At 40.0% G+C, this 22,511-nt stretch overlaps 1 protein-coding gene across 1 annotated transcript in view; it reads left to right on the forward strand.

Annotated features, from left to right (window-relative positions):
* Positions 1–20,512: 20,512 nt before the first annotated feature.
* The window catches only part of fdxr (ferredoxin reductase), a 62,747-nt gene continuing 60,748 nt past the window's right edge, over positions 20,513–22,511 (forward strand). Inside the window, exons 1-2 of the mRNA XM_059948870.1 lie at positions 20,513–20,657; positions 20,977–21,272. Of these exons, the coding sequence (XP_059804853.1) occupies positions 21,200–21,272 (73 nt within the window). The 5' untranslated portion in view covers positions 20,513–20,657; positions 20,977–21,199. The remainder of the gene's footprint in view (positions 20,658–20,976; positions 21,273–22,511) is intronic.

Below are 22,511 nucleotides of genomic sequence, written 5' to 3' on the forward strand. Positions count from 1 at the left end.
CTATTGACTCAGGGTGTCTGACACTCCTAGGGAGGAGTTGTAAAATTTGATGGCCACAGGTAGGAATGACTTCCTATGACGCTCAGTGTTACATCTTGGTGGAATGAGTCTCTGGCTGAATGTACTCCTGTGCCTAACCAGTACATTATGGAGTGGATGGGAGTCATTGTCTAAGATGGCATGCAACTTGGACAGCATCCTCCAAGATAAGAGCCCATGGTATTACAGGAAAAACACCAGCATGGATAGAATATTGGCTGAATGGTGAGAAGCAATGTGTGGGAATAAATGGTGCCTTTTCTGGTTGTCTACCAGTGATTTGTGAATTTCCGTAGGGGTTAATGTTGGGACCATTTCTTTTCACGTTATATATCAATGATTTGAATGATGGAATTGATGGCTTTGTGGCCTAGTTTGTGGATGATATGAATGTAGGTGGAGGAGGAGGTCATATTGAGAAAGCAGGGAGTCTGCAGAAGGACTAGATAGATTAGGAAAATGGGCAAAGAAGTGGCAGGTGGAAGTGAAGTGTATGGCCACGCACTTTGGTAGAAGCAATAAAGGTATAGACTATTTTCTAAACAGGGAGAAAATTCCAAAAGTAGAAGTACAAATGGACTTGGAAGTCTCCGTGTAGCATTCCCTAAAAGTTATCTTGCAATTTGAGTTGGTGGTAAGGAAGGCAAATACAATGTTAGCATTCATTTCAAGAGGACCAGAATATAAAGCAAGGATGTAATGCTGAGTATTTAGAAAACTTTGATCTGACTGTACTTGGAGTATTGTGAGCAGTTTTGGGCCTCTTCTCTAAGAAAAGATTGGAAAGGGTCCAGAGAAGGTTCACAAGAATGATTCTGGGAATCAAAGGGTTAATGTATGAGGCGCGTTTGATAGCCCTGGGCTCGTATTCATTGGAATTTAGAAGCATTAGGAGGGGATTTCATTGAAACTTATTAAATATTGAAAGGCCTAAATAGAGTGGAGAGAATGTTTCCTATAGGAAACATCCATTTAGAACAGAGATATGGAGGAATTTCATTAGCCAGAGAGTAGTGAATCTGTGGAAGTCATTGCCACAGACAGCTATGCAGGCCAAGTCGTTGGTATATTTAAAGTAGAGTTTGCACTTTCTGGATTAGTCCTGGCATCAAAGTTGGTAAAGGTAGGAGAACGGAGTTGAGAGGATAATGAATCAGTCATGATGTATTGGTGAAGCAGACTCAATAACTGAATGACCTAATTTAACTCCTGTCTTATTTTCTCTTACACCACCACCGTGCCATTCCACACCTGCACTTTGATCACCAACTCCCCAGCATACAGGCAGAGACAGAGGACCACAGCATCAGTATTGCAGACTGCGATGATATGGTCAAGGGAAATGGAAGAGTACATATGACACTACTTTGAATCGGTGGACAATAACATATTTAGGGATTCATCTTCAGAGCCAAGTGTCATACTCACCAACTTCATCAAGACCTGCGTGGATGCGTTTTTCTCTTCAAGAACATACCAGAAATAACCAGAAGCATTGGATGAATCTATGGATTCACAGACTGATGAGGGCTAGATCTGCAGTATTTAAAGCTGGTATTCCAGAGTCCTACATGAATTCCAGGGATGACCTATAGAAGACCATTGCAGGAATGAAAAGACAATTCTGTATGAAGTTAAAGATGCAGTTGGATGCACCACAATGATGGCATGGTTTGCGGGCCATTATTTTCTATGATGTGTAATCTAACAGTATAAATGACTACTGTTTCACTCCCTGATGAGCTCAATGCCTTCTATACATTCTTTGAAAGGAACAAAAAAAGTGCACCTGTGTGAATCCCCACAGTATCTGGCAATTCTGTGATCTCTGTCTCAGAGGCCGACATCAGAACATTCATCAAGAGGGTGAACCCTTGCAAGGCCCCAATGGTGTACCTGATAGAATACTGAAAACCTGTGCAGACCAACCTGGTTGGAGTGTTCAACTAACTCTCACTGGCGCAGCTGGAGGTTCTCAACCGCTTCAAAAGGGCATCAATCATAGCATGCTCAAGAAGAGCAGGGTAAGCTGCCATAACAAATATCGCCCTGTAGCACACACATCTAGGGTGATGAAGTGTTTTGAATTATTTAAGTGAATAAGAATGCTTAAACAAACACTATTTACAACATCACTCAAGCAGTACTGAAACAACAGTTACACAACACTCCTCCCTGTTAAGCTGTAAACTCCAACTCAATATAGAATGTGTGATATATATACACACACACATAGTGTCTATAAAAAGTATTCATCCCCCTTGGAAGTTTTCATGTTTTAATATTTTACAACATTGAATCACAGTGGATATTTAATTTAGCTTTTTTTGACACTGATCAACAGAAAAAGACTCTTTCATGTCAGTGACATTTTTCTTTTCCTTTTTCTGAGATGCTCCAACAACATTTCTATGATTGGTTGTCTTCTTGAATTTGATCTTGAAACTATGTTCCCCAAGAAGCAGAGCCCATCTCTGGATTCATGCTGATGCTGTTAATGAAACACCCTCCTGTGGATTGAAAATGGACATTAATGTTTGATGATCAGTAATAAGGTAAACTCTCTCCCATGCAAGTACTGGTTGAAAAATTTTACACACCAAACCAGACTCAAGGCCTCTCTGTCAATCTGTGTGTGATTTTTCTCTGCAGCGACAAGGGATCATGATACAAAGGCTATGGGACATCCACTTCCATCACTCATAACATGTGACATGACTACACCTATACCGTAAGGCAAAGTATCACAGGCAAGTTTCACTAGATGATCTAGATCTTAACGTGTGAGTACAGTGTCAGATGTCATCATTTCCTTTACCTTTTTGAAAGCCACCTCACAATGCTTTATCCATTGCTATTTCTTTCCGATTTGAGGCAATGAGCAAGGGGTGGAACATAGTAGCCATGTTTGACAGGAAACTGCGATAGTAATTGACAAATCTTCAACTGTGACAACACACACAAAATGCTGGTGGAACACAGCAGGCCAGGCAGCATCTATAAGGAGAAGCACTGTCGATGTTTTGGGCCGAGACCCTTCGTCAGGACTAACTGGAAAGATACTAAGAAATTTGAAAGTAGTGGGGGGAGGGGGAAATGCAAAATGATAGAAGACCGGAGGGGGTGGGATGAAGCTAAGAGCTGGAAAGGTGATTGGCGAAAGTGATACAGAGCTGGAGAAGGGAAAGGATCATGGGTGGGAGAAAGAAAGGGGGGGGGGGAGCACCAGAAGGAGATGGAGAACAGGCAGGGTGATGGGGAGAGAGAGAGAATAAAAACAAACAACTAAATATGTCAGGGATGGGGTAAGACCTGACGAAGGGTCTCGGCCCGAAATGTCAACCGTGCTTCTCCTTATAGATGCTGCCTGGCCTGCTGTGTTCCACCAGCATTTTGTGTGTGTTGTTTGAATTTCCAGTATCTGCAGACTTCCTCGTGTTTGCTCTTTAAATTCACAACTGTGACACGTCCTTTGGCATTGGGGCATTCATCACTGCTTGAATTTCCTCACACACTTGTGTAAATCTTGTGCATCAATGGTGTGACCACAGTAAGTGATGCTTGGTTTAAAGAACTCACAATTGAAGTGTTGTGTTCTGAGTCCATAATCTTCTAATCTTTTTAACATTGTTCTGAAATTTTGGAGATACTGCCTGTCATCCTTACTGCTAACAATGATGTCATCCAGGTAACACTGGGTGCCTAGGCAACTATTCTGCCATAGTGCAGATGCAGATGCTACTCTAAAATAAGCCTATTAGAGCGATAAAGCCCTTTGTGAGTGCTTATGGTGAGAAACACCAGCTCTTCTTCATCTGCTTCTGTAGGTAGACCTCTGTTAAGTCCACTATGCTGAAGTATTTTCCTTCAGAAAGGTTTGCAAAGGTATTCTCTATTCTGGGCAGACAGTATTAACCAATTGATTTATTGGGATACAGTATGTCATAGGCCCATCCAGCTCGGTACATCTTTTGAACTGTTGGAGGAAACTGGAGCACCCAGAGGAAATCCACATGGTCACAGGCAGAACATACAAGCTCCTTACAGATGAACCCAGGTCACCTGTCCTGTAAAGAGTAACGCTAACCACTACGTTACCATGCGGCTCCAGCTTTTAGTACTGGGCTGATGGTGACCTTAAAATCACCATAAATCCTGAAAGACCCATTCTTCTGGGACCGCTGGCATGCCCACTCAACCTTAGAAGGAATTCCTTCAACCTCAATGCAATCTACCTCACTGACTACTTTATCACGGACGGTATAACGAACTGAATGGAATTTGTAAAACTTGGCTGTGATATTTTCATTAACAGCATGCAAATTAATGTTCACTTTGAAACTGCAACTTGACTTGTTGGCTTTTTTTCTTCCCTTGCAGTCTATTTATTTTTGTCCACCCAACATGCTCTTTGTACGAGTCCTACTTTTTTTCTGCAAGTTTCATTTAAATCTGCGTTTGTCTGATGTGTGTTAGCCCCTGCCACAACAGTAACACAATTTGCTCAATGGGACTGGTTTCTGTTTAGATGTTGCAATTTTGTTCATGCTCACTTTCACTCCTGACTACAAGTCAGTTGTGTCTCTGCTGTTTCCATTGATACAGTATTTTCAACTCCTCTTTTAGATGTAAGTTGTGCATTAGTTAGGAGACATTTTTGAATAATTTCTTGTAAGATTCTACAAACTAAGTGCTCTCTCGCACCATCAATCTCATTACTAAGCTGACAATGCTCAATCATTCAGTCATGTATGCTGAAATGAAGGCCCTTTTCTTTTGATGCCACTTATGAAGCCTAAAGTTTTCTGAAATCAGCAATGGTTTATGTTCTATATATTCCTGGATTACTTTCACGATATCAGCAAAGGTAATTTCGGTTGGTGTAGTTGGAGAAGTTAAACTTCTAAACAATCTGCATGCCTTTAATCCCAATGTACTCAGCAAAATTAACACTCACTTCTCATTGCTATTTCATTTGCTTTAAAATACTGCTGAATTTGCTCAGTATACAATATCCAGTTATCTCTTGTGCAATCGAATGCACCTATCTTTCCTATGTAGCCAGCTATTCCTGTTCTTTTTCTGTATTACTGAGTACTCCGTCTCTCGTCTGTTTCTCATTATTACCTGTATTGCTGCCACCTGGGCTCCACCTATCACCTGCCTCTCTGTTTATTGCTCAGTGTATTTCAGTCCTGTATTTTCACCCATCGTTTCCAGATTGTGCCAGTGAGTTTTCCTGAACCTTTCCAGCGTTTGTATCTGTCTGAATATCGACTCTGCCTGTTTCCCAATTCTGGTTTTTGGATTTCTCTGGATGTTTTGATCTCTGCCTGAACTTTGACGCTGACCTTGTTTGCACCTTGGGATTTGTTACTCAATTAATATCACTGTGTGTACAGTACTGGGCCTGCGATTGGATCCCTGCTGCAGCATCCTGACACAGGTATTCATTGTTTACGAACTGGTGAGTTCTTCTGTTTTCTGTCTTTTTTTAACTTGATCATTTCTGTCCCTTTCTGAAAAATCACATGCTGTGCTTTTATTTTTAACTCGAATACCTTGGCGCACTTTTTTAACCTGAATATCTTGCTGTGCTTCAAAAGATAAGTAATCATCTCAGGTTCATTGAAAACTTCCTCATTGTCACTGTTGTGTTTTGCACGGTACTGTATTTGTCAATGTGGAGCAGAAAGAGTTTGTAGATCTGATTGGGGTAAAGGATGTTGGGAATGATGAGGGTGGAGCACAGCGGAAGGGATGTGGGACAGATAGTAGAGAAGGAGTGCAGGGGGATGGGAGGAATGGTGCTGGTGCAGACACACCCAGCCATAAGACACCAGGCAAGGTTATTTGACTCCAAACAATTGGTTTATTGATCAATACAGAATGTCTCTCTGGTGCTTCCTCCTTGCTCCCCTCTACCTTCCCCTCTCCCTACCCCCTTCCCACTCTCAGTCCTCAATACAGACCCATATCAGAATCAAGTTTATCATCACCCACATATGTCATGACATTTGGTTTTTTGTGGCAGTAGTACATAAAATTACTATAGTACTGTGCCCTAGTTATATATATGTGCCTCAGACTTCTGAAAAGTTCTGTAACTCCAAAACATCAAACTACTTGAAACTCAAGGAGATGGGAGATGTGTGTCTTAATTTCCATTATAATGTTAGCGAGGCACATGCATATGGCGTGGTGGCATGATGATGTATGCCAATCATGTACTTTTACATAACCATAATGAATTATTTAAACTAACAAGAACGCATAATCAAACAATATATTTACAACACCTTTCAAACACTACTGAAACATCAAATACACAACACGTCAGTCTTGTTAGATTGGACTGCATAGTTGTAATTTTCCTTGTGGTTTAACTTCCTTGTGCTTGTTTGTGTTTTTATAGTTACCTATGTATATGCAAAGTGGTTACAGTTCCTCTGTATCTGTCTGGAAGCTTCTTGGGTTTAGTGGTGGGTATCACATTACTTGAATGGGGACTATCTTATTGGTTGATTCGAGCAGCAGAATTTGATTGGAATTTATTGCTATTTAACAAATTGATATAAGAAGGTCAGACCATGTTGGTTTGGCCTCTTTTCTACCTTCACCTTTTCCTCACTTTTTCTCTCCTTTCCAAATTCCTTTGTTCTTTCAGCACAAAAAATTGGCTATAAGCATAAAAAAAGCTTCATTCTTAACCTCTGGAGAACCTCAGCTCAAAAATATCAGAAATCAACAACTGATTGTAAAGGTTTAAGGCCTTGGAAGAATCCAAGACAAAGTGTAAACTTTCAGTGCACATAGTTAAAAAGGAGGTAATGTAGCGGTGTGCTACATGCAGCGCTAAAATTACGACACGGAGTCGGTAACTGCAGTCGAAGAAAAAGCTTTATTCGAAATCCTCAGCCTCACTTTTAAGCCTCCCTCAACCTGCCCCCCGTGGCGCAGAGGCTCCAAAGCTCTGTGCTCGCAAACCCCCGTAGGCTATCTCCCTTAGCCGGAACGCTGGCTAAGCTGAGCTTGCTGAGCCGGTTCAGTCTCTTCCTGGGCAGGTCGACCAGTAGGCTGTGAGCCCGCAAAAAATCCGCACCCAGAAGCGGTTGGGCTACGGCGGCCAGTGTGAAGTCCCACGTGAACTGGCTGGAGCCGAACTGTAGCTGCACCTGACGAGTGCCATAGGTCCTTACTGTGCTGCCATTCACGGCCCTCAGGGTGGGCCCTGCTGCGGGTGTCGTAACTCGTCAGAGGTAAAACGCTGATCTCGGCACCAGTGTCGACCAAAAACCGGCGTCCTGACCTTCTGTCCCACACATACAGGAGGCCATCCCGATGGCCAGCCGCCGTAGCCATCAGCGGCGTCTGGCCCTGGCGTTTCCCGGGAACTTGCAGGGCGGGCGACAACGGCGGGCTTCTGCGCCCCACCGCTGGTGGTAGAAGCACCAGTGTTCGTTGGGCCCCCCACCCCTGTTCCTGGGGTTGGTGGGCTCTGCGGCTGGGCCTGGACTGGTTTGCTGCTGGGAGCATGGCTGGGAGATCTATGCGATGGACGCCCCGCTCACCTTTTTGGCGTTTCACAGCAAGTCCGCCCGGGCTGCTACCCTCCGGGGGTCACTGAAATCCGCGTCGGACAGCAGCAGGCTTATGTCCTCGAGCTGCTCCAGGAATGCCTGCTCAAACATGAGGCAAGGTGTGTGTCTGTCGGCCAAAGACAACATCTTATTCATTAAAGCCGATGGAGGTCTGTCGCCCAAGCCATCCAGGTGCAGTAAACGGGTAGCCCGCTCGCGCCGTGAGAGTCCGAAAGTCCTGAGGAGCAGGGCTTTGAATTCCGTGTACTTGCCGTCTGCCAGGGGCGACTGTACGAACTCTGCGACCTGGGCCGCTGTGTCCTGGTCGAGGGAGCTCACCACGTAGTAGTAGCGGGTGTCTTCTGAGGTGATCTGGCGAACGTGGAATTGGGCTTCTGCTTGCTGGAACCATAGGTTCGGTCGCTGTGTCCAGAAACCTGGCAGTTTCAATGAAACCGCATGAACAGAGGCGGCGTTGGTCATTTTTGGTCCAAAAATCGTTTGGACCGTCGGGGTCACCAACTGTAGCGGTGTGCTACATGCAGCGCTAAAATTACGACACGGAGTCGGTAACTGCAGTCGAAGAAAAAGCTTTATTCGAAATCCTCAGCCTCACTTTTAAGCCTCCCTCAACCTGCCCCCCGTGGTGCAGAGGCTCCAAAGCTCTGTGCTCGCAAACCCCCGTAGGCTATCTCCCTTAGCCGGAAAGCTGGCTAATTGTGAGCCGGTTCGGATGTGCCAGGAAATGGGTTGCCACAGTAAGACCTTTCTCATTATTTTCCAAATCATCTAAAAAATCAACACACCATCTCGTGGAAGTTTAAGACTGAAGAAAAACTACCATATGTTGCTATTCTAGAAAAACCAGATTGGCACTAAAATTAACATCGTGCCCAAATTATACTTGTACTAACTGGTGAAGTATATATGAGACCTTCTGATTGTAATCTAATGCTTAAAATTCATTTAGATTGTAAATGACTGAGAAAAGACTTGTCATTTGCAAACCAATAGTATTTCAATCGTAATCCTACAATATATTGATTACAATCCTACAAAAATATCAATTGCGTTCCAACGAAATTCCATTTGTAAGCCCATGATATTCCAATTGCAATCATAAACTGATATTCTGATCATTCTGCTTGCAATCTGACATTATTTTGATTACAATTCAATTATATTTTGATATAACCCAATGATATTCTGATTGCAATCCAAGTGATAAAGAAGTAAGTACAAATTAAGTGTTACACAAAATTGAATTAAGACAATGGCCAAAGTCACGAAGCTGTTTCAGAAAGCCCGGCAGAGACCTTAAGATGTGTGATCCTGTCTGTAACACTTCTCCTTTGGAAACACTCCCTACGTTGGATAGTCTTCTGTGACAGTGCCGTCATCTGAACTCCAAGGAATTCTGGCATAGACATGACATGGATTGTTCTGCGACTGCTTGGGACTCAACTGAGGATGACAGTGGTGAAAGAATGGAATTGGAAGCTATGTCATGGCTTGCTTCAAGAAATAAAGATATGCAGGACTTAAGATGGAACCTATGGAAGGAGACAGATGGTTTTCCAGCAACCACCTGAATGAAGAATGACTGATAAATAGTCCAAAAAATTCCGTATCCTAAAAAAGGAAATTTAAAGACCTGGGCTATGCTTCAATGTATTAAGAATAAATACAAACTGACCCATATGATGGCATCCAGATTTTAACTACTAAGTTTTCTCAGCAAATCAGACTTGCAGAGTTTACAATGACATGGGAGATGATAAACAAAATAAACAAGGTGGTTAGAATACTAACTATCTATCTATCCACCATTTATTTATTTATATATCTATCCATCCATTCATTTGTTTATTTATTTAGCAATACAGCCAGGAGTATGCCCTTCAAGCTATGATGCTTCAGCATCCTCACAACCGCATTAACTGTAACCTAATCACAGGACCAATTGACCCATGCGGTACATTTTGGGACTGTTTGATTTACAAAGTAAATTTCAACTTCACTCAGCCCCATCACTGAACTGTTTCCACAACCTATGGACTTACCATCAAAGACTGTCCTCCTCCTCTGCCGCCACCACCACGGCAGCAATGGTAGGCACTAAAATGCGTTTGTGGATGAAATTGCAAAAAGGAAGTATGGGAAAGGGTAATAAAAGAATTTTTTTTAAGTTTTAAAAAAAGATTGAAACAATTTAATAGAAAACCCCGAACATATGCAGGGAACCCGATGCCTGAAATTCTGGAAACAAAGTTGAACTCTTTATCACAGTCAAACATACAAAATATCTGATTAATGCAAGCTCAGTGCTCTAACCAATGAAGAGTTGTTCTGGATGGAGAATAGTGGGAGCTTAAACAGTAATGGAACTTGGAGATATGGCATTAGTCATAGACTAATAGTCTACAATTTCGTTGCTTACAGCAGATATACTCTTAGAACACATTGGAGTGGAAAAGATAATTAACAGAATCTCCCAGTGGTGGTGGAATCCAAAGTTCAAGGCACAAGCTTGACAAGCATTTGAAAGATGCACATCATGCCAGAAAACTAATACTGAAGCGGCGGAAAAGCCACCACAATTAAGTGCTCCTAGTCCAATTTAACACTTACCAGTGCACTACATTACTTAACCAAAGTGTCAAGGATACTCAGACATACTGGTAACAGTGGGCAGGTTTTCAAGATGGGTGGAAGCTAATCCAGCAAGGAAAGCCACTGCCACAAGTATAGCAAAAACTCTGATATTTCTAGATAGGATTGCCGTGTTGCAGCGATCCAGACCAAGGAACGCATTTCACTGGGAGTGTTTGTCAGGAATTGTGGTGACATTGAATGGACTTTTCATTGTTCATATCATCAGGACAAGTCAAACGAATGCATGGAATAACTGACTAAGTATCATGCAGATGACGTACCATGGCCCATGGTTCTTCTTATGGTCTTATATAGCATCAAAGCAACCCCAAACAAGGAAACTAAACTAAGACCATTCAAGGAACTAACAGAGGGTTCCATGTTACAGTCGGGAGCTCTAAATCTCAAGAGAGACATTTTATGGCAGACAGGTTAGATAACTATTGTGTGAAATTAACCCACATGCTTCTGTCAGTTGGGAGGACAACACTGATTCCAGGTTTGCGGGTTCTGATAGGCTGCATAGGAACCACTGGGAGTTTGATAGGAGGTCCTTATCAAGTGCTGTTAATTACCAACTTAGAAGGTAAAAGTAATGGATACACACCATCCATTGCAAGTGATTTGAAGTGGTACTCAATGAGGACACGAAGTCCTGTGGTTAATGTGCTAGTAACCTGACTCATTGAGGGGCTACAATGAGCAACTCATTAACCAGCAAGAAGACTTTCAAAAGAGTTGATAACTATTGGACATTATGAAATTTATTATAATATTATGTGTTGTCATAATTAGGCCAATTTTCTCTCTCACAATGTCCCAAATGAGATGACTCATAATGTGTACTTGTGAGTATCACATGAATTTGCTGACGTTGTTAATGCCCCTAGCTGTTGGCTATGCCAATATCTTCCACACTTCAAAATATTTACCAATACTAGGCATTTCTGCCGATCCAGAAGAAACATGCACCCTCTTCTTTATCACAATGGAACAACAGCAATATTGACATTACGTCCAGGATTCATTATTCTCAGGGACATAAATATCCAATGATCATGCCTCCCACATACCATCTTGAACTAGAAAATTTTTGTAAATATAATCAGCATGATTCAGGGAAGCATATCGTATTTGACCCTACTCATGTTTTATTCTGAGATATCATGTGCTCACTATAAAAACAACCTTTTGCTTGAGTTCACAAAGGACCATTCCAGTAGGGCAGAGTTTATGCAATTACTGTTTACATTGTCCTAAATGGGGTAATGATTCTGGAATTTTCATTGAGAATATCCATCAGAAAAATGTAGTTCAACAAGGTTCTTGTCAAGCAATAAGAAATGGTCTAATTTCACAGAATAATGCAAAAGGAGCTTGCATATGGAAAAGGAGTTTATATCTCCCTTCCACATAATAGGTTAGGCTCTTGTTATTTGGGTTATGGTTTTTCTGCTGTGAGACATACACAGACTTTATCTTCACATCCTGAGTCTAGATATAAATGAGACATTTCAGATTTCGGCTTTAATTTTATTCCCATTGTAAGGAGTATATGAGAGATTAAAAATATTGCAGCAGTCTTGGAAAGAGTAAACAATGACACTGCTGGTGTCTTGGGAAAAGTAATAACAGAAATTGTTGCCATGCGTAAGATGGTTCTTCAAACTGATTAGATTAGATCTTCTCTCAGCAGTTAAGGGAGAAACACAGACGGTTACAGACCGGCCAACATTCCTAGCACAATGGCCTTGGTCTCAGTTAAATAAACAGGACAGGCAAGGAGAGCTGTACTTACGTTCTGATGAGTCTGAAGACATAACCCATTTGGCTGACCATAAATAAACAACTAAAATACATCAATCTGATGGATAGTGATTCAATTAAGTCTAGGAAGCTGAAATTACTTAATTATATGAGTCATAATATTTGTCCTGATTATCATTTACATCTTTTTTACTTTTATAAGGGAGATCATTAATAGAGCATTTCAGATGCCTGTATGTATGCTTACTTACAAGCACAACACACTTAACAATGACATAATCATATGAATACCCTTTAATATTTCCATAACAGGTAGATTTTGACTACTTTTATACTTCATGTAGGTACCATGAATTTTTCTAAATGATTCTAAATGTGTGATTTAGAATCAACGAGAGGACTGCTGGATTAGACTGTATAATTGTTACTTTTTTTGTGGTTTAACTTTCTTATGCTTGCTTGTATTTTTATAGGTACCTCTGTATATGTAATTGTTCCGCGTGTATCCTTGTTCCCCTCTATCTTTCTGGAAGCTGCTTGGTCTCATTTGCGGGTATCACATTACTTGAATGGGGGCCAACTTATTGGTTGATTCAAGTAATAGAAGTGAATGGAATTTACTGCTATTTAGCAAGTTGGTATAAGAAGACTAGAACATGTTGGATTGGCCTCTTTTCCTTCTTTGCCTTTTTTATTCACTACTAGGCTATGCTTTTCATATTCCCCTTTCCTAATTCCTTAAGAACTTAATAAAAACAACAGTAAGTAACACTTTTTATGTCTCCTTGTTGACCCAAAGAACCTTGGATCAAAAACATCAGAATCAAGCATGTTGCTGTTTATTGATTACAGCTCAGCATTCAAGACCATCATCCCATCAGTACTAATCACCAAGCTTCAAAGCCTGGGCCTCTGTATCTCCCTCTGCTACTGGATCCTTGACTTCTTCATTGGCAGATCAGTCAGTGTAGATTGGTAATAATCTCTCTCCCTTGCTGACAATCAAAACATGCACATCTCAGATACATGCTTGTCCCACTGCTCCACTCTCTACACACTCACGATTGTGAGGCTAGACACAACTCAAAAGCCATCTGTAAATTCACTGATATCACTGTTGTTAGCAGAATCTCATTTGGTGGCAAGGAGGCATATTAAAGCAAGATAGATCAGCTGGTTGAGTGGTGTCATAGCAACTCCCTTGCACTCAACACCAGCAAGACCAAGGAATCGATTGTGGACCAGGAAGGGTAAATTGAGAGAACACACGCCAGTCTTCATGGAAGACTCAGCAAAGGAAATGGTGAGCAGCTTCCACTTCCTGGGCATCAACATCTCAGAGGATCTATCCTTGGCCTAATATATTAACGCAATCATGAAGGAGGCATGTCAGCAGCTATACTTCATTAGGAGTTTGATATCCATTATGTCAACAAAGACTTTAGCAAATTTCTAGATGTACAGTGGAGAGCATTCTGACTGGTTGCATTACAGCCTGGTATGGAGGCTCCAGAGGGTTGCAGAATCAGCCGGATCCATCATGGGCACAAGCCTTCCCACCAGTGAGGACATCCTACTGCAGTAAGAAGGTGGTATCCATCGTTGAGATTCCTCACTAGCTGGGACATGCTACTTCTCAGGTACAGGAGCCTTAAGAGCCACACTCCACACTTAGGAACAGCTTCTTCCCCTTTGCCATCAGATTTCTAAATGGTCCTGGAGGTGTTTTTCTTTTCTTTCTAAATCTTTTTATTAATATTAGTAATATGGACAGAATACAGATGATATATTGATAAAGAAATTACCAACATACACATTCCATTACATATGAAAAAAAACATACATAATAGTTACAATATAAATGAGTTTACCAAGACATAAGCCATAAGATATATGTATGGACATAGTAAATCTAAATATTTCATAATGTATAATATAAAAAAAACAGAAAAAAGAAAGAAAAAAACAAAAAAAATTTATATAATACAAAACTAACTAATCTAATCTAATAACTATAACTAATAAGTAATATAAAAGAAAGAAAAACAAACAAAAGAGAAGGAGAAAAAAAAAAGTGGGCTGTTTATAATATCTCACAAAAATAAGTATTCATCAATGCCGTCACTTCCGGTCCTCTCAAAATACATAAGCTAAAAGCTGGGAAATCAAATGTACTTGGCACAAGGTCATATTACATCATATGAAAATGTTGAATAAATGGTCTCCATAACTTTTCAAATTTAATAGAAATCTCAAAAGTACCACTTCTAATTTTTTCTAAATTTAAACATAACATAGTTTGAGAGAACCAATTAAATACAGTGGGAGGATCAATTTCTTTCCAATTCAACAATATAGATCTTCTAGCCATCAGAGTTAGAAATGCAATCATTCGACGGGCTGAAGAAGATAAATGCTGTGAATCTAACATTGGTAAACCAAAAATTGCAGTAATAGGATGAGGTTGTAAATCGATATTCAAAACCGCAGAAATAATATCAAAAATATCTTTCCAATATTTCTCCAAAAATGAACACGACCAAAACATGTGAGTTAAAGACGCAATTTCAGAATGACATCTATCACAAATAGGACTTATATGAGAGTAAAAATGAGCTAATTTATCCTTGGACATATGGGCCCTATGTACAACCTTAAATTGTATTAGTGAATGTTTGGCACATAACGATGATGTATTAACTAATTGAAGAATTCTATCCCAATTCTCACTAGAAATACTAAAACTAAGCTCTCTTTCCCAATCCTGTTTAGTCTTATAAAGGGGCTCTGAACGTATCTTCATAATTATATTATAAAGTTTTGAAATAAGCCCTTTTTGAAAAGGGTCTAATTCAAATAAACTCTCCAAAGTATCTGAAGGCACAAAATTTGGAAACGTAGAGAGTACAGAACTTAAAAAATGTCTAATCTGTAAATATCTAAAAAAATGAAATCTCGGCAAGTTATATCTGTTGGATAATTGTTCAAAAGACATGAAACAATTATCTAAAAATAAATCAGAAAATCTTAGTAATCCCTTAGTTTTCCAAGCTGAATAAGCTTGATCTATAATGGAAGGGTGAAAAAAACAATTAGATACAATAGGACTATTTAAAACGAATTGAGTCAACCCAAAAAATCTCCGAAATTGAAACCATATACGCAATGTATGTTTAACTATCGGGTTGTCAATTCGTTTCGGCAATTTAGAAAGAGCAAAAGGGAGAGAAGTCCCTAAAATAGAACCCAAAGCATAAGCTGATACCGATTTAGTTTCTAAACTCACCCAACAAGGGCCAAAAGATCCACCCCCATCTTTCAACCAGCATAACAAATATCTAATATTAGCTGCCCAATAGTAAAATCTGAAATTAGGTAATGCTAACCCGCCTTCCTTTTTTGTCTTCTGTAAATATGTTTTACCTAACCTGGGATTTTTATACTGCCATATATATGAAGAAATTTTAGAGTCAACATTAGTAAAAAAAGATTTCGGGATAAAAATTGGTATCGCTTGAAAAATATATAAAAACTTAGGTAAAATAACCATCTTAATAGCATTAATCCTGCCTATTAGAGATAGAGACAAAGGTGACCACTTAGTAAACAAACCTTTAATCTGATCAATTAAGGGTAAAAAATTAAATCCAAACAAATCTTTATGGTTCTTTGTGATTTTGATCCCTAAATAAGTAAAAGAGTCATTAACTAATTTAAAGGGTAAATTTCCATAAATTGGGACCCGTTTATTTAATGGAAACAATTCACTTTTATTAAGATTTAACATACCCAGAAAACTCACTAAATTGAGCCAATAATGATAAAACTGCTGGAATGGATTTCTCCGGGTTAGAAATGAATAGTAATAAATCATCTGCATACAAAGATAACTTATGAATATCTGTCCCACGATTAATACCCAAAATATCCTGTGATTGTCTGATGGCAATTGCCAAAGGTTCTAAGGCAATGTTAAATAGTAATGGACTAAGAGTCCTGTCTAGTGCCCCGAAATAGGCGAAAAAAGGGAGATCTTTGATTATTGGTAACCACTGAGGCTACTGGAGTATGATAAATCAATTTAATCCATGATATAAATATCGGACTAAAATTAAACCTCCAACACATTAAATAAGTAAGGCCATTCAACTCTGTCAAATGCTTTCTCCGCATCTAATGAAATCACGCATTCTGAAGTATCATGTGAGGGAGTATAAACAATATTCAACAATCTCCTAATGTTAAAAAAAGAATAACGATTTTTAATAAAGCCAGTTTGATCATCTGAAATAATTTTGGGTAATACCTTCTCCAATCTAGATGCCAGTAACTTAGAAAAAATCTTGGAGTCTACATTCAATAAAGATATAGGTCTATAAGAAGCACAATTAGTAGGGTCTTTATCTTTCTTCAATATTAGAGAAATGGAAGCTCTATAAAAAGATTGTGGCAAATTCCCTAATCTAATGGCCTCCTCAAAAACCTTACCTAACCAAGGGGAAAGAGTAGTGGAAAAAAATTTAAAAAATTCAACTGTATAACCATCTGGACCCGGTGCTTTCCCAGAATTCATTGAGGAAATAGCCCCTTTAATTTCTACATCCGTAATAGGAGTATCCAATATCAAAAGATCATCAGATGATAACCTTGGAAAATTTAATTTCCCCAGAAAATCAGACATGGTATTATAATCTTGAGGAAATTCAGATTGATACAGGGAGGTATAGAAATCTTGAAATGCCTTATTTATCTCATCATGATTAACTGTCAGATTCCCATTCTGCTGACCAATCTTAGTGATTTGACGTTTAACCAGAGCATTCTTCAATTGACTAGCTAACAGTTTACCAGATTTATCACTATGTATATAAAAATCAGATTTAGTTTTCATTAATTGATTTTCAATCGAGGATGTAAGTAATAAACTATGTTCCATTTGAAGTTCTACCCTTTGTTTGTAAAGCTCCTTACTAGGAGCAATCGAATATTTCTTATCAATCTCTTTAATTTTATCAACCAATAAAAGAGTTTCCATCTTGATACGTTTCCTCAAACCAACAGAATAAGAAATAATCTGTCCACGTATATAAGCTTTAAAAGTGTCCCAAAGTGTTCCGCAGGAAATATCATCTGTAGAATTAGTTGAGAAGAAGAAGTCGATCTGCTCCTCCATAAATTTAATAAAGTCAGAGTCTTGCAACAAGGTAGAGTCAAATCGCCATTGTCTAGCATTAAAAGCTGTATCCGTAAATTTCATAGAAAGTAATAACGGAGCATGATCAGAGATAGCTATAATATCATAGTTACAACCGATTACCAATGGAATAAAACAAGAGTCTACAAAAAAAAAATCAATTCTTGAATAAGAGTGATGAACATGTGAGAAAAAAGAAAACTCTTTGTCATTAGAATGCCGAAATCTCCAAACATCAAAAACTCCATTGTCAGTCAAAAAGGAGTTAATACAAGTGGCCGACTTATTAGGTAAAGTCTGAATAGATAAAGATTTATCCATCAGAGGATTTAAACAACAATTAAAGTCACCACCCATTATTAACTTATATTCGTTTAGATTGGGTAAAGAAGTAAACAAAGACTTAAAAAAGTCAGGACAATCCACATTTGGAGCATAAACATTAACCAAAGCAACCTTTTTATTACAAAGTAAACCTGTAATTAACAAAAATCTGCCATTCGGATCCGAAAAAATATCATGTTGAACAAATGAAATAGAGGAGTCAATAAAAATTGAAACTCCTTTTACTTTAGCATTCGAATTTGCATGATACTGTTGACCCCGCCAAAATCTAAAAAAACGAAATTTGTCCTCCCTCCTCACATGAGTTTCTTGTACAAAAATGATATGAGCATTAAGTCTTTGGCGTACTTTGAAAATCTTCTTTCGTTTAATTGGATGATTTAAACCATTAGTATTCCAAGACACAAAATTAATGGTCTGAGCCATAATTCTATAATCAACCCTTTGGTATAGAAAGGGTTAACCAACTTATAAACTCATGCACCCGGAAGAGGAACAAAAGTAGTGAGAAGACCCGGAAGTGACGACAACACAGACATATTTGAAGTTCAAAAACAGCCCGAATAAAAAAACTAACACAAACTGGTACAAAAAAAATAGAATTAGAAAACAGACCATCCCCCCACCCCCCGAGAAAAAGAGAAAAAGCCAAAATATGACTTAAAAAGAGAAAAAGTAAGACTAATCCTACCCCCATGTCAGCTGAAGAACACTCCATATAAAAAGTGGAGGTGTTTTTCATCTTAAATGTGTTTCTGGTACTGTTAGAACCCGCAATTTACAGTTTGGAGATCATTTGAGTGAACCAGTGCTTTTCTGTCTCTGAGAAGATTCCGGAAAGCGAGCACATACTCAAATGACCCTGATGCAAAGTAAGTTCGAGACAATGTTCAACTCCATTTCACTGATTAAAGTATCCATTAATCGCTGATTAAAGTGTCGAGGAAGATTGAGACATTGAGGCGAATGTGTAAGGTTCAGTGCAGGCTGACTGCCTGCCTTTTAATTGCTGTCGGAGAAGGACTCTGTGAGCGGCCTATCGCTATGGCAGGTGGGTAGACGTCTGCTTTGGTGTGGTGTCTCTCTCAATGATGGGGGAGGATGTTACTGGGTTCTGCATTAATGAACTGTGGAGTTCTTCAGACTTGTGTTTTTTGCCTGTCCCTTTCCATTTTGTTGTGCAGGGGAGGGGTTTGGGTGTCAATGTTGTTGTTGTTGTATTCTGTTAGATTTTTTTGCGCAGGGGAGGAGGGTTTGGGGTCAACGCTCTTGTCTTGTTTTGTGCGGGGGAGGGTTTTTGGGGTTGATGATCGGCTATCCTTTTTTATGTGGGCGGGGTGTGCTTTTAATATTTCTCTCAGAAATGACTTCCAGGTTTTTTGTTTTATGGTTGTTTGTAGAAGATGAATCTCTGAGTTGTATATTGATACATTGATAACAAATAACCCTTTGAATCTTCTGCTAGTTTAATAATCCTGTTTTTGCACCATTTATTTAACTGAATGTAATTAATATTTTTGTGTCTTGCACTCTACTGCTGCCAGAAAACTACAAATTTCGTGACATATGTCAGTGATAAGAAACCTGATTCTGATTCTAATCCCTGATACTTCAACTTTAACATGATCTTCTCTCTGTAATTTCCAATTCTAAAGTATGCTCTGCCAGTTTCTTGGCCCATTCTCATTGCTGCATTGCTATAGAGGATCGTACAGCAAGAAGGGGCCCTCTCTGCCCACCTCATTATGATGGTTCATTTGCCTGCATTAGCCCCTTTCTGCCTCTATTCCTTTCCTATCTAAGTATTTCTCCAAATGTTTATTAAATGTTGTAATTGTGACTGCCTCAATCATCTCCTCTGACTGTTCATTCCGGATATCTATGTAGCCTCAGATCTAATTTAAATTTCTGCCCTCTCACCTTAAACCTGTGTTTTAACCTGTACTTTTAGAACAATAAACACAAAATGCTGGAGGAACTCTGCAGATCAGGCCGCATCTATTGGAGGAAATGAACATTCAATATTTTGGGCAGAGACCCTTCATCAAGTCTCTTTTAGTTTCTAGTGTTCCTTGCTATTTATGCACCAAATAACTTTATAAACCTACATAAGGTCGACCACCCTTCAGCCTCCAAAGTTTCACTGAGGACACACCCTGTCTAATCAGTATTTCCTTATAACTACAGTTCTCCATTCCAGGCAACCTCCTAGTGAATCTCTTCTGTATTTTTTATCATTACCACATGTCTTCACTAGTATTGCAACCAGAACTGTACACAAGTGCAGTTGAACCAACGTTCTGTGCAACTGCAATATAATGTTCAAACTCATTCTGCATGTCTCAGCCTAAGCAGGCAAGCACACTTTTCATCTGCACCACTTTCAGGAGATGACACACTGCACTCAAGGTCTATCTGTACATTGATACCCCTAATGTTCCGATCATTTATCTACAGAATTTGACCTCCCAAAATGCTCTCAAACTTAAAATTCTATCCAACTCTCCAACTATTCCAAATCCTCCAATATCCTTAGGAAAAATTTTGCAGATGTTGGAAATCCATACTACACACACAAAATGCTGGAGGAACTTGTGTGTCCTTAGACATACTACTTTGCTATCCACAACTTTACCTACTTTATGCTGTTGTAAGAGTTTTCAATGTAAACAGCTTGTTTGCCAGCATGATGACTTCACTTTTGCAGGACAGCAGGGGCCCCTTAAACTGACATTTCCCAGTCAGGAAGACTGAAGTCCACAGCACAGAGGCCACTGCATTTTTCTGTCCAATTTTTTACCCAGCCCAGCTGCAAATTCACGCCTTTTTTCCCACCTGGACAGTTTGTTTTTCTGAGTCTGTGCTAGTGCTGGTGGAAGATAATCAGGTCCCTTCGTAATGGCATCTGGAATGATGTGCCATTAGGCAACAGACTTCTCCTTCACGAGGAAATCTGCAGACGCTGGAAATTCAAGCAACACACTCAAAATGCAGCAGGCCAGGCAGCATCTATAGGGAGAAGCACTGTCGACGTTTCGGGCCGAGACCCTTCGTCAGGACTAACCGAAAGGAAGATAGTAAGAGACTCGAAAGTAGGGAGGGGAAAATGCGAAATGATAGAAGACCAGAGGGGGTGGGGTAAAGCTAAGAGCTGGAAAGGTGATTGGCAAAAGGAATACAGAGCTGGAGAAGGGTAAGGATTACGGGACGGGAGGCCTAGGGAGAAAGAAAGGGGGAGGGGAGCACCAGAGGAGATGGAGAACAGGTAGAGTGATGGGCAGAAAGGGAGAAAAAAGGAGGGGGGGAAGCTAAATATGTCAGGGATGGGTTAAGAAGGGGAGGAGGGGCATTAACGGAAGTTAGAGAAAATGTTCATGCCATCGACTTCTCCTTCAGCTCAGAATGCAACAACTTCGTCACGCCGGCACCGCCTCCACCAATAGCAGCTCGCCATTCGGAACCTTCCCTTCCCGGTAACCAATTGACGTGATCCAGGCCGGGGGGCGGGTCCGACGCGGAAGCAGCTAATTGTGATTGGGTGGAGACTTCATTTCCCCGGCGACGCAAGGCCCAGGTGACCGACGCGGGGAAAGAGCAGAGTGGAGGCTGAAGTGGTGCCATGTCTGTGGCCGCTCTCCTAACCCGGTTCCGGCCCCGGCCCGGGCTGAGCGGCTGCTGGTCCCGCGGAGCCGGTAGGTGGCACGGTGACTGTCGGAGTCTCGGGTCCGGGTCGTTTAGCCCATCGTGATCATGGGGTGGCTTCTAACTTCAGACTCCTGTTAAATATCGTCAGGGCTTTCTTTTTAAGCATTTATCTCTAGATCCCGATATTGGTTTTGTTTTCATGGTAGCGCCAACCCTTTTAACTAATGAAATTAAATCTATTTCTTAATTTCTTTCAATGATCACTTTTTGCCCTTCTCAAATACGGAATCTTGCATTAACTTAGGTTGAAGTACATTTGTGCTCATTTAGCCAGTCCGTTGATATTTAATGGTTGGTGACTGGTAATCTCACAGCCAGTTTTGATGTCATCATATCGTCCTTAAAAAGTAATTATGTATAAATAATTAATTGTATAATGAATAAGAAGGGACTGGGTATTGGCCACTGTAAAACCCACTACAGATATCCAACTGATCATTGAAGCCCCCCTGGTTAATTACTCCTTACATCCTCCACAGTTTTAGTCGAGGATCTCAAGGGCTTTTCTATTTCTGATCTAAGTTGTTTATGCATGCCACTTAAGACAACTGCGCTACATGAGGCCATTCTTACCTCAAATCAGGCTCTATGAGTCAACCTATAACTGAGGAAGTGTTGACCCCTCCTGTTCGACTGTTTGAGGTAATTTTTAAAACATTCTTTCTTTCTTCTCTTCTAATAGTTGTAGATCTGTGCACTGGTAATGCTACTGTGACACTGAACCGTAGATTCCGGACTACAGAGCGCACCTGATTAAAAGCCGCAGGCTCTAATTTTAGAAAGAAAATCAATTTTGTACTTGTACAGCCCGCACCGGATTTTAAGCCGCAGGTGTCCCACGTTGTAATATGAGATATTTACTCAGAAAGATATTACACGTGAGGATTTTTTAACTTTTAATTAAATCCGTATGGTAACATAAAGAAATACATATTGCAAATACTTTTTTCCGAACAGTGCCTGTAACACAGCTACTTTTAAATATACATATGTATCGGTAACACACAAATTACGTTGCGTATACTTTTTTACTGAACAGTGCACGAACAACATTCCAATATCTCCTAACGACTGGTAAAAAAATATATATACTGCAGCCTACCAGGAAAAGTTTTTGATCGCCTTCTTCATCTTCCTCCTGCGCACTAAAACCATCAAAGTCCTTCAGTGTCCGAATTGAACAACCTCAGGATCTCGTCACTCACTTCAGTCTCTTCATTGTAGCT

Source organism: Hypanus sabinus, chromosome 23 (genome assembly GCF_030144855.1).
Source record: "Hypanus sabinus isolate sHypSab1 chromosome 23, sHypSab1.hap1, whole genome shotgun sequence".
Taxonomy (NCBI): domain Eukaryota; kingdom Metazoa; phylum Chordata; class Chondrichthyes; order Myliobatiformes; family Dasyatidae; genus Hypanus; species Hypanus sabinus.